This window comes from Phalaenopsis equestris, unplaced genomic scaffold, assembly GCF_001263595.1.
Source record: "Phalaenopsis equestris unplaced genomic scaffold, ASM126359v1 Scaffold000151, whole genome shotgun sequence".
Lineage (NCBI taxonomy): Eukaryota > Viridiplantae > Streptophyta > Magnoliopsida > Asparagales > Orchidaceae > Phalaenopsis > Phalaenopsis equestris.
Window position 1 is genome coordinate 685,287 of NW_018164593.1, and position 14,124 is coordinate 699,410.

At 33.4% G+C, this 14,124-nt stretch overlaps 1 protein-coding gene across 1 annotated transcript; it reads left to right on the forward strand.

Moving 5' to 3' along the window:
* The first annotated feature begins 568 nt into the window (after positions 1-568).
* Positions 569-8,075, forward strand: LOC110021884 (cysteine proteinase 1-like). Its single transcript, XM_020720588.1, has 4 exons — positions 569-817; positions 901-1,020; positions 5,302-5,548; positions 7,563-8,075. The coding sequence occupies exons 1-4, from the start codon at positions 569-571 to the stop codon at positions 7,835-7,837; spliced, it is 891 nt and encodes a 296-aa protein (XP_020576247.1). The 3' UTR covers positions 7,838-8,075.
* The last annotated feature ends 6,049 nt before the right edge of the window (positions 8,076-14,124 follow it).

Sequence of the window (14,124 nt, forward strand, 5' to 3'; positions counted from 1 at the left end):
CATATTTACACATCTAGCACTTAAATCAATAATATCACATAAAAAATAAACTATTAGAATTTTTTATTAGTGACAAACACTTTTTTCGTGCATAGATTTAAAACACCAAAAGGCTATACATGTAAAAAAGAAAGTTTAAGTGTGAGACATGTAAATAAATGAGACTTGTGTGCTATGTATGTAAATTTCCCTCATATTAGTGTCCATGGCCCCCTCGAGGATTAATCAATTCTAAAAAGGAGCTACCGACGTACCAAGCACGCAACCAAGATGATAAATTCACCGGTGACCGATAGTGGCCCCCATTCACCAATCCCGAATCTATAATCCCATGACTCGCCTCGTCCTCCTACCGTAAAAAAGAAAGTTTAAGTGTGAGACATGTAAATAAATGAGACTTGTGTGCTATGTATGTAAATTTCCATTATATTAGTGTCGATGGCCCCCTCAAGGATTAATCAATTCTAAAAGGGAGCTACCGACCTACCAAGCACGCAACCAAGATGATAAATTCACCAGAGTGACCGATGGTGGCCCTCCCATTCCCCAATCCCCAATCTATAATCCCATGACTCGCCCCCTCTTCCTCCCCCTCCTCCTCCTCTTGAGGCACCAGAAACTGGACCCTTCGGCTGTTCATGGAATAACGAAGTTCTCTGATCTCACGCCGGCGGAGTTCCGTCGGAAGTATCTTGGAGTCAGGCAGAACCGTCGCTTACTAGGGAGTATACATGAGGCTCCGATTTTACCGACGAATGATCTCCCTACTGATTTTGACTGGAGGGATCAAGGTGCCGTCACTGGCGTGAAGGATCAGGTTTTTGTTTTTGAATAAGCCTTTTGCCAGGGGTGATCTATATGTTTTGAAACTGAGTTTGATTATCACGAATGAATTTTTAGGGGTCTTGTGGCTCTTGCTGGTCGTTTAGTGCGGCAGCAGCTGTGGAAGGGGCGAATTTTCTGGCAACTGGAAAATTAATTAGCCTTAGCGAGCAGCAAATGGTTGACTGCGATCATATGGTTCGTGATTAAAAACTTACCGATTCCCCTTTTTCTGGGTATATTCTTTCCTTTCTGTTTGTATTTTGATTGAAAATTTCATTCAGGAGCTTTTGATACAACATGTGATCAAAAGTCAAAGCATTTGATTATAAATGTATGGAAATACGATTTTGTTTCGAACAAATAATTTGACTGTCATTTTTAGTAAAAAAAAAGGGTGCGCCTTGCATTTCTACAAAATTATGTTATATTATAAATTTGATCGAAAGTTATGCTCTTTTTTTCTTTTAATCATTTGTGTTGAAAGCTCCTGACTTGTATTGTTTACATAATTGCTTGTTTTCGAAGGTGGTGAACTGACGAAGATTTATTGTTATACGGCTGATTGGAATTCTCTCGGAATGAATCGGTTGATTTTATGTTTCTGCTTCCCATAGGGTTATGTTTTCAGGTCATATTTATGTTGACTATCTTTTTGATGCGGTCATTCACCGGGTTTCATAGGGGTGGTTTTGTTGGCAACAAAAGGAGTGCAGTGCATTTTTTTTGCAGGGTTTTTAATAATTTAAGCGTTTGGTTAGAAGAAAAATGTATGCAATGTAAAATTCTAATTATTTGTAATTCGATCTCTAGTTTACTTTCAATATATTTGGGATTCAATGGATTTGGTTGAATTCCAAATACAACGTTTTGTGTAACCTGCACTAACCTGCACCTGCCAGTCACAATCTCCACTATTGACCTCCCATAGTAGCCCTCGCCCGCTTGCACCAACCTTTCGTCATCTTCGCCTCCACTGCCTGTTGTTCCCCCACCCACCCCCTAACAACCACCGCTTGACACCATCACCCTTAACAACTTAAATTTTTTTCCCCTTCAAAACAGACAAGAAAATATATTGTTCATGATATGGGGCTCATGGGAAGGCTGACCGGGCACAGGTTTAGCCCAGTTGGACCGGTCGGTTCCCATGGAGGGGGGCCACACCGCCCCCACTTCCTACTTCTTTTTCTTTCCTTTTCCTACCCTCCTTTTCTTTCTTTTTTTTTCTTTCCTTGCCTTCATAAGCCTTTCTGTAAAAACCAAAATTTGATTTTATTCTCCTTCTAATTTTAAACCCCTTGCATTAAATCTGAATTATTATCTTATTTCCTTCCCTATTTTAAAAGTATTGCCTAAATTCTGAAATATGATATTATTCATTTCATATTTTAATGTTTCCTAAAGTAGAGTCAAGTCTTTTATAAATAAGAGTTCTTGTGTCTAGGGTAAAGGGCCTATTTTATGAAATTCCAATTCAGTTTTTTCTTAGTATTTTCCCTCTTGAGGGTTGTATCCGACGCCAAGGTAGTGCTCCGGATGTCCGTTGTCCAAAGTGGTGATCGTCTCTACGGGTCCGGGTGGTGCTCCGTATCTAGCTCAACCCCGCCGAGATATTTATCTCCCCATCAATCCTTTCGGTTGTTGCCCTACTTCTTCCACAGCAGCCCCACCTCTCCGGCCTTCACTGCAGCCGCCAATCCGACCTCTGATAATGTTCCTACACCTTTTCAGCTGCAGTACGATGTTGTTATCATTGCCCCCCCTTGCTGCCACCGCCCAGAACAGCAAAGATCTATTGTTTTCTACGGTTCTAGCCGCCCCTATTGCCTTATCCTCCTTCCTTGCTACCCTCACTGTCCCAGCCCTCCAACTTCGTTGTTGCAGCACACAACACATTCGTTTTGCTGTTTGCTTGCTGTCCAACACCCCAAACAGCAGCGGAATGCTGTTTTGATTGCCGCCCTAAGTTGTCTTATTGTTCCAACGGCTGTCTATCCTTCATGCCACCTCCCTAAAGCCACAACCTTCTTTCCTCCGCCACCAACCGCCGTCTAGCAGCCTCCGTCCTCGTCTCCACGGACTTCTTTTATTATTTATGTTGTCATGTTTGTTTTCCTTCTATTTCCTGTTTTCCCATATCGTGTTGGTAATATATTTGGAATTCAGAAATAATTGTTGTGTTTCCGTTGTAGTTTAGTTTAACTCCGGTATTAGTCTAGCGTTTATTTTATATAAAACCAAATAATAATAAAATATTTAAAATATAATACATCACTTTGGCACAACATTCCTTTTCCAGCAACCAAACAACTCAGTTTTTCTAGTTTGTGGTCATTTATTTGTGTGATGACATTCTTCTTGTTGTGTGCGTAGAATTCTTTGCCAAAAAAATGGGTTGATGTCAGAAGATTTCCTTAGTCTTCTTCTATATGCTACATGAATCTTTCATTCTAAGAAGGATTATGGTAAAGTGTTCTCTCTTTTTTTCACTTTCTGCGATGTTCTCTCTCCTTGGTAATTACATCTTTAAATTATGAACTTTTTAAATAAGTACTGAACTTTTCACTATCAGTTATTACACTGATTTTGTTTTGTCAGTATGCAAACTTATGGAAACGTTGTTACCTGTTTTTGTAGTTTATTTTTTCTTAGATTACTTTTGAATCTTGGGTTGGTTATGAACTTGTTCAAAGATCATTGTCTCATTTTCTTTTTTTGGAATGAATATCCTGGTCTTCTCGTCTAATTAGGTGATGAATTTTCATTAGTTTTGCTCATACTAAATGTTGAAAAAAAGTATCTCTCTAGTTTAATTGAAACCAACTCAAATTTTTGCCAAAATATTATATTCTAACTCTAAGATCTCCCTCCAATCTTTCAGTTCAAAATCAAAATACAAAGAAAGCTAAACTGTGAGTGTCCTGGTAGTAAGTATTCTTGCATTTCTCTTAGAAAGTAAAATAATGAACCGCTAAACAATTCCTTAAACTTTTATGCAAACGCAACTTTATGAGACAAACTCTATTTCTTTATAAGAAATTGATTTTATGATCAATACTCATTTTATGTTTTTCTGTTATTGCCTTCCTGTTCCCTTTCATGCAAATGGTGCCATTTTGTTAATTTGGTGTAGTCTTTTGCATTTAATTTGAAAGCTTCGTCCCTTCGTTAAGATCTTAAACTCTAACTCTACATGGGTTTTCAGTTTCTGTGCTATCATGCATGCTGGTTGTTTTTTCCCCCCTTTTTTTCCTTTTTGCGGGGATGGGCTTATAAGATTTGTACTCAAACTGTCTCGTGTAGAAGCCATCTGCTTATTGATTTTTCAAAACATGCAGTTGCTCCCGGCATCAGTAGTATTGGCTCCTCTTCCTGCTGTACTATCTTGGAGTGTTGCTTTACATCTTTATGTGCTAAAATAGATGCTATTGACATTTTTAAATGTTTAAACTTTTCTGCTATTGTTTATGGTTTAAAATTTCTCAATTTCTAAAAGCAGAAATAAATGGAACTGGACTAAAAAAAGATTATTTTGAGCACAACTTCTGGTTTTCAAAATTCAAGACCTCTATTGGGGTGTTTTCATTTATATTGATGCAATAATTTTACTTCTGTTTCATAAGTAGAACATTCACAAAATCTTATAACAAAAAAGAACTCAGTAATTATCTCACTGGAGTGTTTCAACTGTCTGGAAAGTCTAGCGACTTGGCAGAAATAGCTAAATTATAAACAAACTGAATGTTAGATGTTCAATATAGTTACCTTAAGTGCTTTTTGGTTAGTTTTATTTCATGAGTTCAGATCTACTTTTGATTACATGTTTTATGCAACCCCTGCGCTGATAATTGTTTTCCTTAAATGGATGGATAAAAGCATAATTTTGGGTGTTAATGAATTTATTCAACTTTCAGAATTACTTTTTTGCTGTTTTTTTGTTAAAATGTTATTATGTAACTTTTGGTTCAATACATATTTATGTTTTGGCGTTTTTTTTACTATTTTTAAAATGCCAATAGTATTAATTTATTCAGGCTTTGTGGGTCTTTAATTTGTAGTTGTCTTTGAAGGCTCATTTTTTTTGTAGGATCTTTGATCTTTACATTGCACGGGTTTGCATTTTCAGTATTATTGTTTGTGCTGACCATCTAGTAGCAATTTTTTTGGTAATAAATATGTAATATATCAACTCATGCTTATTCTATATAGAAATATATTTTTCAAACTTTATTGACTTTATAAATGTGTAAGATAGCTACTCCAGCTCACATTTATTTTTCAATATTAACCAATATTAAGCCAAGAAGCTCTTTGGGTTGGCTTTAGTTCATGAGCTTATATATGCTTTAAAGATGATCATTATTGTTGTCCATGTGCTTTAAGATTTTAAACTCAATTGTTGATTTTGGTGAAACATGATGGTTGTTCTCTTGACCCAGCTAATTTATTTTCTCTACTTTTATCGATCCTTTACAGTGTGATGAGTCAGAACCAGATTCATGTGATTCAGGATGCAATGGTGGGTTGATGACCACTGCCTTTGAGTATTTGCTAAAGTCTGGTGGACTTGAGACTGAGAAAGACTACCCATATTCTGGAAATGATCGTGGAGGCTGCAAATTTAACAATGCCAAAATTACAGCTTCTATTTCTAATTACAGTGTTGTGTCTGTTGATGAAGATCAAATTGCAGCAAATCTTGTTAGCCATGGCCCTCTTGCAGGTTTGTATAAAAACTTAAACTAAGCAATGTTGTGATACTTGCTTTACAATTCATTTAGTTCATTACTAGGGTTGATAGTCATGTCTAAACATTAAAACTCACTCAAATTTTAACAAGCTCGAAATTGAAATCCATTTGTTCCAACTTGAAGGTGTCATTTTCGAATTTGCTCTATTCAACTTGAAGTTGACTGGATATATGATTTATACACATGAGCATGTGTTTTAGCACTCTATGCGCTTAAATATACATATATTCATATTAAATAACCCATTATATATATATATATAACATACTTAACTATACATATATTCATATTAAATAACCCATTATATATATATAACATGCATGTATGCATGTATATTATATTTCATCATACAGCTTTAAATAAAGATTGTTAACATATATATAGATTATAATCTTAATTGGCAAGTGAAACATACCTTTATCAAGTCATTTCTAAACTCTACTTAAATTTGATGAATTTCTACTGAACTCGAATCAACTCAAACTCCTAATATTCCATTTCTAGTTAAAGGTTGATTTACATGAACTTATCTGCATATCACCCCTACCCATTAGTTGGAAAAGTTGATTCATGCTTCCCTTGCTAAAATTTTCTCAATTAGAGTTATGTTTAGTAGTTATTTTAGTGCTTCATTTTATATATTCTACAAATGTGGCTAAACATTAAACTACTGCATTTATTTTTATTTGTATCGTGCAGTTGATATTATGCATTGCTGTCTGCCAATGTTAGTGTTGTGACTATAGTGGTTTTGCCACTCTTATTAATTGCTGCCTGAGTCAGTACGTTTTATGGTGCTAGCCTTTTGGGTTTAGAAAGTATATATTTTCTTAATAATTTAACACGTCATAGCGAACTTTAGATGGGTAATGCTTCCTTTGAATGAGTTCGTGAGCATGAATGGATGAAACGTGTAGTAAGAAGCCATTCATAAATGAAGCACTGCTAGCTGCTGAACACTTGCAAGTTTGAAAGATCAATTGAGTTCACCATTCAAAACTCATTTGAAGCAATCTATTCATACATATCTAAAATTGTATATATGATCTAGAAATAATTTCTTTTTTCAACATGGTTCATCAGATGCTATGATTTTAAATGATAATTTTTTAGTTTAAATTATTATGGATTGTAGTTGAAGCAGATGATAATAAAATAATAGTAGGTAAAACCGTTAGACATTAGTAAAGGTTAATGAAATTATCCTACTGAAAACCAACAATATATCTGTTACATCATCAATTAAATATTCATGTAATAATTTTTTCTTTATTTATTTTTTTTTCAAAATATAGCTCATGCACTGCAAGAGCATGAGACTCTCGAGAAGTAAAATGTTCTGCAGTATGTATAGGCCTCTTTTGACCTAAGCCAATATGAGGTTCTCTATTCTCCAGGGCTTTAAGAAGTGTTATTGAAGCTTATGGAAGATTATAAATTTTATATTTTGCTTATTGACTGTAGAGTTTTCTATGACTGTTGTAGAGGTAAATGGCTCTATTGTTGTAGGGAACTTGTATAAAAATGTAGATAGATCTCGTCTCTAGCCTGTAAAAACGTTAAGACATCAGTACTCATTCAGTAGTCCTCATCAAATCCACAAATTAGTGAGATAATTGGGTTCACGTCTCTCCATCTTTGTTCTCTTGAGAGTGTGTGAGAAGATTATCAAAAGAATGGAGAGTTCAAAGTTTGCACAAGTGTGGTAGTGCTAGATTTGAGAGCTCATTAGAGCCCTATGTGGCATAATGTTCTGTCAACGATCTTCATTCCACTCCAAATGCCTAAAATTTTCCATCTCCCTAACATTAATAGCTCAGAAGCTATAGTTCTCTCTCTCTCTCTCTCTCACTATATATATATATATATATATGTAGATGTATGTATGTATGCATGTCTATATGAATACACACACACAATATATTATTATTATTATTAATTTTTGTGCTGTTTCATGACACTAATCCGCTATCGTGAACCATTCAGTGGGCATCAACGCCGTCTTCATGCAAACATACATCCACGGCATTTCGTGCCCCTACATATGCGGTAAGAATCAAAATCACGGTGTTCTTCTTGTGGGCTATGGATCTGCCGGCTACGCTCCAATCCGCTTCAAGGAAAAACCATATTGGATCATAAAGAACTCTTGGGGTGAGAACTGGGGCGATCATGGCTACTATAAAATCTGCAAAGGTCGCAACCTTTGTGGTGTGGAATCCATGGTTTCAACTGTCACTGCCATCAGCACTGCTCATTAATCTTAGATTATCTTAACACAGATGTAAAATCTCGTATCTTCTTCTCTGTATAACAAATTAATGATTATAGCTTTGATTGTTATCTGTAAATTACTGGATATGAAAAGTGCACTTTGGCTGTGCTGCTGCAGCAACTTTATATTGTTGTTAATCTATATATGGATGCTTGAAATCGGTTTCTATCCAGGCTATATGTTGCGCTTATGGCTGAATAGCATGATATTGGATTTTAGATTTTGATCTGGCACTTCACTTTCATGCAACATTACATTGTCAGAATGTTTCCATGTTTTGTTTTTAACTGCATCTGTATTTTATGCCGCTTGATCCAGATTATATGTGGGTGGGTTTGAACGTTATTAGATTTATTTTGAGAATAGTGCAGCATTACAGATTCGTTTATATGAAGCTTTTATATCAAAATAAATGCCATTTGTGGGCAGGATAGATTTGTAAAAATGAAATGTTTTTCTTAAATGGGCAGTATAAATGGTTTCTGTTTTTATGAACTTTTATTATCAATTAATATGTTAATTAAAATTAGTATATGTTATTATAATAGGATAAGTTTTATAATCAATTTTTTTAATTATTTATTGGAAATTTATGGTGCTTACTATTCAAATAATTTTATGAAATTATTTTTATTTGCGGCACAACATGTTGTTGTGGAATCTAAGTCTCCCTGTCATTAGGATGAAATACTTTATTTTTGAGGGTGGCTAAATCCCTCAAAAGTTTATCTTTTTTTATTAAGCATTGGGCGAAATTAGAGAAGGTCGTCTTAGATGGTTTGGTCACATTAAACGTTGACCATCTGATGATCCGATTAGGAGAGTAGATATTTTTAGATTCGACTTTTGTTAAGAAAGGCAGAGGTGGGCCTAGGAAGACTTGGGTTTTTTGTATAAAAAATGATCTTAATTTACTAGAATTAACTGAAAATATGTCACTAAATAGGACGTAATGGAGAAAAACGATTCATGTAGCTGACCCCACCTCACGTAGTGGATTACGGCTTCGTAGTTGTTGTATTGGGCAAAATATGTACCGAGAGGGGCAAATTATTAAGTTCTCTAAAGTACAAAAAAAAATTTATTAAATTTCACTGCTTATTAATAAATTCAAATTCGTTAATTGCGCACCCTCCAAATAACATGGTTCCGACGCTGTTTATCATCCTTGTTTGTTACCCTTTTTAACTCATCCTTGTTTTCTCTGCAAATAGACAAGTTTGAGTTATTCATATCAAGGCAATTCGCATTATCTAGATTCTTTGAAAGAATTTGTCCCGTTTGTCTTAAATTTGGGGAGGATTTGATTTAAATTTGATTAAGATGTGTTTCGGGATTTTAAATTTATTTTGAGAAAAGGGTAATAAAATATTGGATTGATTAATTTATACTAGGGGTGTAAACGAGCCGAACACGAGCGAAAATATAAACGAGCCGAACACGAACGCACTTATTTAGCTTGAAGTATAAACGAGCCGAACACGAGCTGAGCATGGCTAAAGTCGAACACGAGCTGTTCACGAATAAAGAGTCGTTTTGACAACTCTAATCACGTAGCCATAAGAAGTTAAGGCTTAGGGCAATATTTATAACATTTATATTAAAACATCATTTGAATCTAATTTAATAATTTTTATTCTATTGTCTTAATTAATATTTATATTAAAACATCATTTGAATCTAATTTAATAATTTTTATTCTATTTTTTTAATTAATATTTTAATTGATTATAAATCTTTGTAGCCTTGTAATCAATTAAATTTTTTTAAAATACTACTCATATATGTATATAAACTTGATGACAAGCCAAAACGAGCCGAACTTGAACAAACACATTTTTGTTCGTGTTCGGCTCGTTAACTTATCGAACGAAGTTAACGAGCCGAACACGAGCTGTTCATGAACAAGAATTCGTCTTGATAGCCCTAATTTATACTATAATTTCTTAAAGGAAATTCAAACAGTTGTAGGATTATTTTAATTACATTTAATCAGGCTCCTAATCTTCTCCCCATAGGGCTCATTTGGATGTTTCTTAGTATATTATTTTAATTTTTCTGCATAACTAAACAGCAAATTATTACTCTAAATCATTCATAAACATGTGATTGTGCATCATGGAGATAAAAATTCAACTTGATTTTTAAAAGCCCTTGTTGTATTTAAAATTAATGGAATTGAAAATGGAGAGAAATAAATCAAAGAAGAAGAAAAAAGAAATTTTGAAAGAGAGAATGGAGAAATTGTCTTTACTTTATGGAATAGAAAATGAAGTGCAATTCATAGAAGAAAAAAGATTGCAAAGAGGGAAACTTAGAGATAGTTATTAGCTACAAGCATCTCTAAATGAACTCTTTGTCAGTTAGTTAACCTTTGATTATTTATTTATAGGATTATGGCTTTAAATAAAAAAAAAGCTATCCTTGAATTAAAAAAATATAAAGAATACAGCTTTTATATACATGATAAATTACTTGAGTCTATATGGTTAATTGTTTTAATTTGTTATTCATAGAGGTCACCGGCTAGTCAATCATTGTTATTGATCTATCAATGAAGTCACCAATCATTTTGATGAAGCACCCAACCTTCTAATGAATTTATTAACCAGTCTAACATTGTTGAGTGGTTTTGGCCTTAAGCGAGAAATGCTTAAGCTTGAGAGAGTATGCATGGTGAAATGCTTCCTCCGTACTCTCACATTTTGCTCGCTAGATTTGAGCCACCTGGCCCTAATTGAATTATACTCTTGATATGATTATTTATACTCTTGATATGATTTGCAAAGAGGGAAACTTAGAGATAGTTATTAGCTACAAGCATCTCTAAATGAACTCTTTGTCAGTTAGTTAACCTTTGATTATTTATTTATAGGATTATGGCTCTAAATAAAAAAAAAGCTATCCTTGAATTAAAAAATATAAAGAATACAGCTTTTATATAATGATAAATTACTTGAGTCTATATGGATAATTGTTTTAATTTGTTATTCATAGAGGTCACCGGCTAGTCAATCATTGTTATTGATCTATCAATGAAGTCACCAATCATTTTGATGAAGCACCCAACCTTCTAATGAATTTATTAACCAGTCTAACATTGTTGAGTGGTTTTGGCCTTAAGCGAGAAATGCTTAAGCTTGAGAGAGTATGCCTAGTGATTGAACAAGTAAGCCTTAGAATTAAACAAGTGCATTTGGTCATTGGACGAAAAGTCCTTGAACTTGGGTGAGTAGGCCTAGTAAGGTCTCATGCACTTATGATTCTGCAAAAAATTAACAAGTCCTGAAGATTATGGTGAAATGCTTCGTCCGTACTCTCACATTTTGCTCGCTAGATTTGAGCCACCTGGCCCTAATTGAATTATACTCTTGATATGATTATTTATACTCTTGATATGATTATGCATATATTTATTTCATTAATTTTTTTGTATCTTTCAAAAGTTCCATCTAAAAGAAATAAAAAATCAAATAGCACATTTTCCTTAATTAAGCAATGAGGAGAAGTGAAAGAGGTTTCATTATATTAATGACTTATTTTATTAAAAAAATGCTTATTTATCATTTTAATAATATCATTGATTTCATTGATGCTATCTCATTACTTCTAGTAGCCTAAAAATTTGAACAAACCCCTCTAATTTAAAGTGTAGCTTTATGCATCATCATCTTCCTTTTCCTTTCAAACCTACTATTTTTTTTTTAATTTTAACTTGAAATGGCTAACACCCAACCATGAAATTTGGGAATATTTTTAACCACAAGTTACTCTAAAGCATTCTTTAGAAGTACAAATAACTTCATTTGAGGTAGGAGAAAGAAATAAAATCTGGCCAGCCAGTTGCAAGGAAGATGAGATGATTAAGGGTGAAGCAAGCAAAGCAATGGAAAACATAATTTAGCTATCGCTTAAGTGCCTTCAATGAGGGTTCTGGTTATCATTATCGCAATAGTATTGAGTATCCCTGAACTGATATTAGAGTTAGCAATGTCTTTACTAGACCAACAACTAATCTAACTCAAATAATTTTTATCTTTATAAAAGGAACTGATGATTTCTGGAGAAAAAATTTTAAGATGAAAAATTTATCATAGGAGGATTTTATGACTTCTGTGAAACTTGAGTAATCGGTCATTGTAGGTGTTATGGTTTGTCAATTTGCTCCTTTAAAGGGGATATATTGATTAATTTTGTCTTTGCAATTACAAAGTGATTTAGTGATTCAATGTATTATAAGCAAGGCTTTATAATATAGTTCTGCAAGATCAAATCCTATAAATATCACAAATTTGGATTTCTGAACTCAACCTTGATTAAGAGATATTCATTTACATCTCATGGAAGTTCCTTTTAATGATTTTTAAGAAGGGAATACTCTCTTCTTAATTATTTTAGTGAATGAGCCTTGGTTAAAGGCTATTATAGACATATAGTTAATGAGAACTCTTGGACAACTCGATACTAGCCCAACTCCTTAAATTATAGAAAAAGTCCACCCGTTCATTCATGTTGACATCAAAGAAGGAAAAGAACTCCCTAAATTGGTTCTAAACAAAAAGTAAGGTTCATTGTTCTACTTCTCTGAGGTTGAGTAACTTTCATGATCTTACTTTATTCAAACAAGTGGAAGGTATGATGGCTAAGATTTCCAAAATGAAGCCTTCCTTAGCTTGAACAGTCACATAGACACCCTTAAGGACTCACTTATTGTGATGGGGGCTTTTGTTAAAAAAGGGAAAATGAGACTTACCTTCTAAAGAGAAAAGCTTTTTTATTGAGGCTTCTCCTACCTTGATTTCTAATGAGATAATTAATTTTATCTACAATAAATCCAATATTTGAGAGCTAAATATGTATAACTTGCAAGTTTTTGGAGTCATCTAAATTGAGCAATTTTTTGCTCAAAAAAATTTCATCTAGTAGCAACTTATGAAGGGAGAATCAATTTCTCATAAGTATCGCTTTACCCTTTTTCTAATTTTTTATTTAGTGGCAAGTATGGGTGAGATCATCCTTGATGATCATAATTAATGAACATTTAAATTAACCTATTATGTAATCAAAATTTGTGGGGTTGTTATGTTGTTTATGTGCCACCTTTAGTTGGTCATTTATTCAAAGGTATTTATTTTAATTCTATGAGAGTTTTAAGGTTATTTCTATAGTAATAATAAAAATTATTAATGTTTTAAGATGAATAAATTATGATAGATGTTATGCTTATACAAAAACATTGTTATCCTTCTATAAATAGCTACCAAACCCCTTTAAGAATCCTTTATGTGCTCATTTTCTCCGCCACACTCTCTTTCCTTATTTCTTACTTCTTGCATCCACATCTCCTCAACCTTTTATTCATTTCCCTCTACCATGGTTATTGTATTGAAGAAATTCTCTCAGGCTTTTGTGAAGATTTAAAACACTCAAACTCCATGCTTTCATTGATGCTCAAACATTTGGATTATTACTCAATGATGCAAACTTCGTGATGGAAGTTTCAAAAGAAGGTGAGCATTCTAACACATTTTTTTTATGATGAATTTTATTTTTATTTAGATCAATTGAAGTAAGGTTTACAACTCTTACTGTTACTTTATGCAATTTAGATGATATCCTTAATTTATGTAGACTTACTCCACATCAGATTATGTGTATTTCTTTACTAGTATTATTATTATTATTATTTTATGATAGTGAGAAGAAGATTACTTGTAGTATTACATTTTTTCTATATCTTCTCTTATAATGCATTTAATGGTGGATAGATTTTATTTTCTTCCATTTTTATAGTAATGAGCTATTTAGGGGACAAGTTTGGGGATTTGAAGTCAAAGCCTATTTTTTTTGAAGTAAAAAATGAAACGATTGATCAAGTAAGACCGTCAAAATTTATCAATGAGAATTTTGAATCCCACCTATTAGTGCGGATGAGTACTTGGCCTCCATTTATTTAAGAGTTTATTAGTCAAATAGTTTATTACTTTGGAAGTAAAAAAAGAAAGGCCTTCTCTAGTTAGTTAACAGCCCTTTTAATTCCTTTGTTTGTGGCTATTTTGGCGGTGAGGCCTATGATTTTTTTTAATATTATCTTATAAAGCAAGCCAAATATTTATCATGTTCTAGATGATCTTGAGTTCAATAAAATTTTATAATGATGTATCTCAAATGCCTTAAAAGTAAAAAAGGGCAAGGATTTGACGTGGGCCTTCGAAGTAGTATGAGAAAGAAAGGGTTCAAATATCATTAATCTAAGCACTACCCCTCCAACTA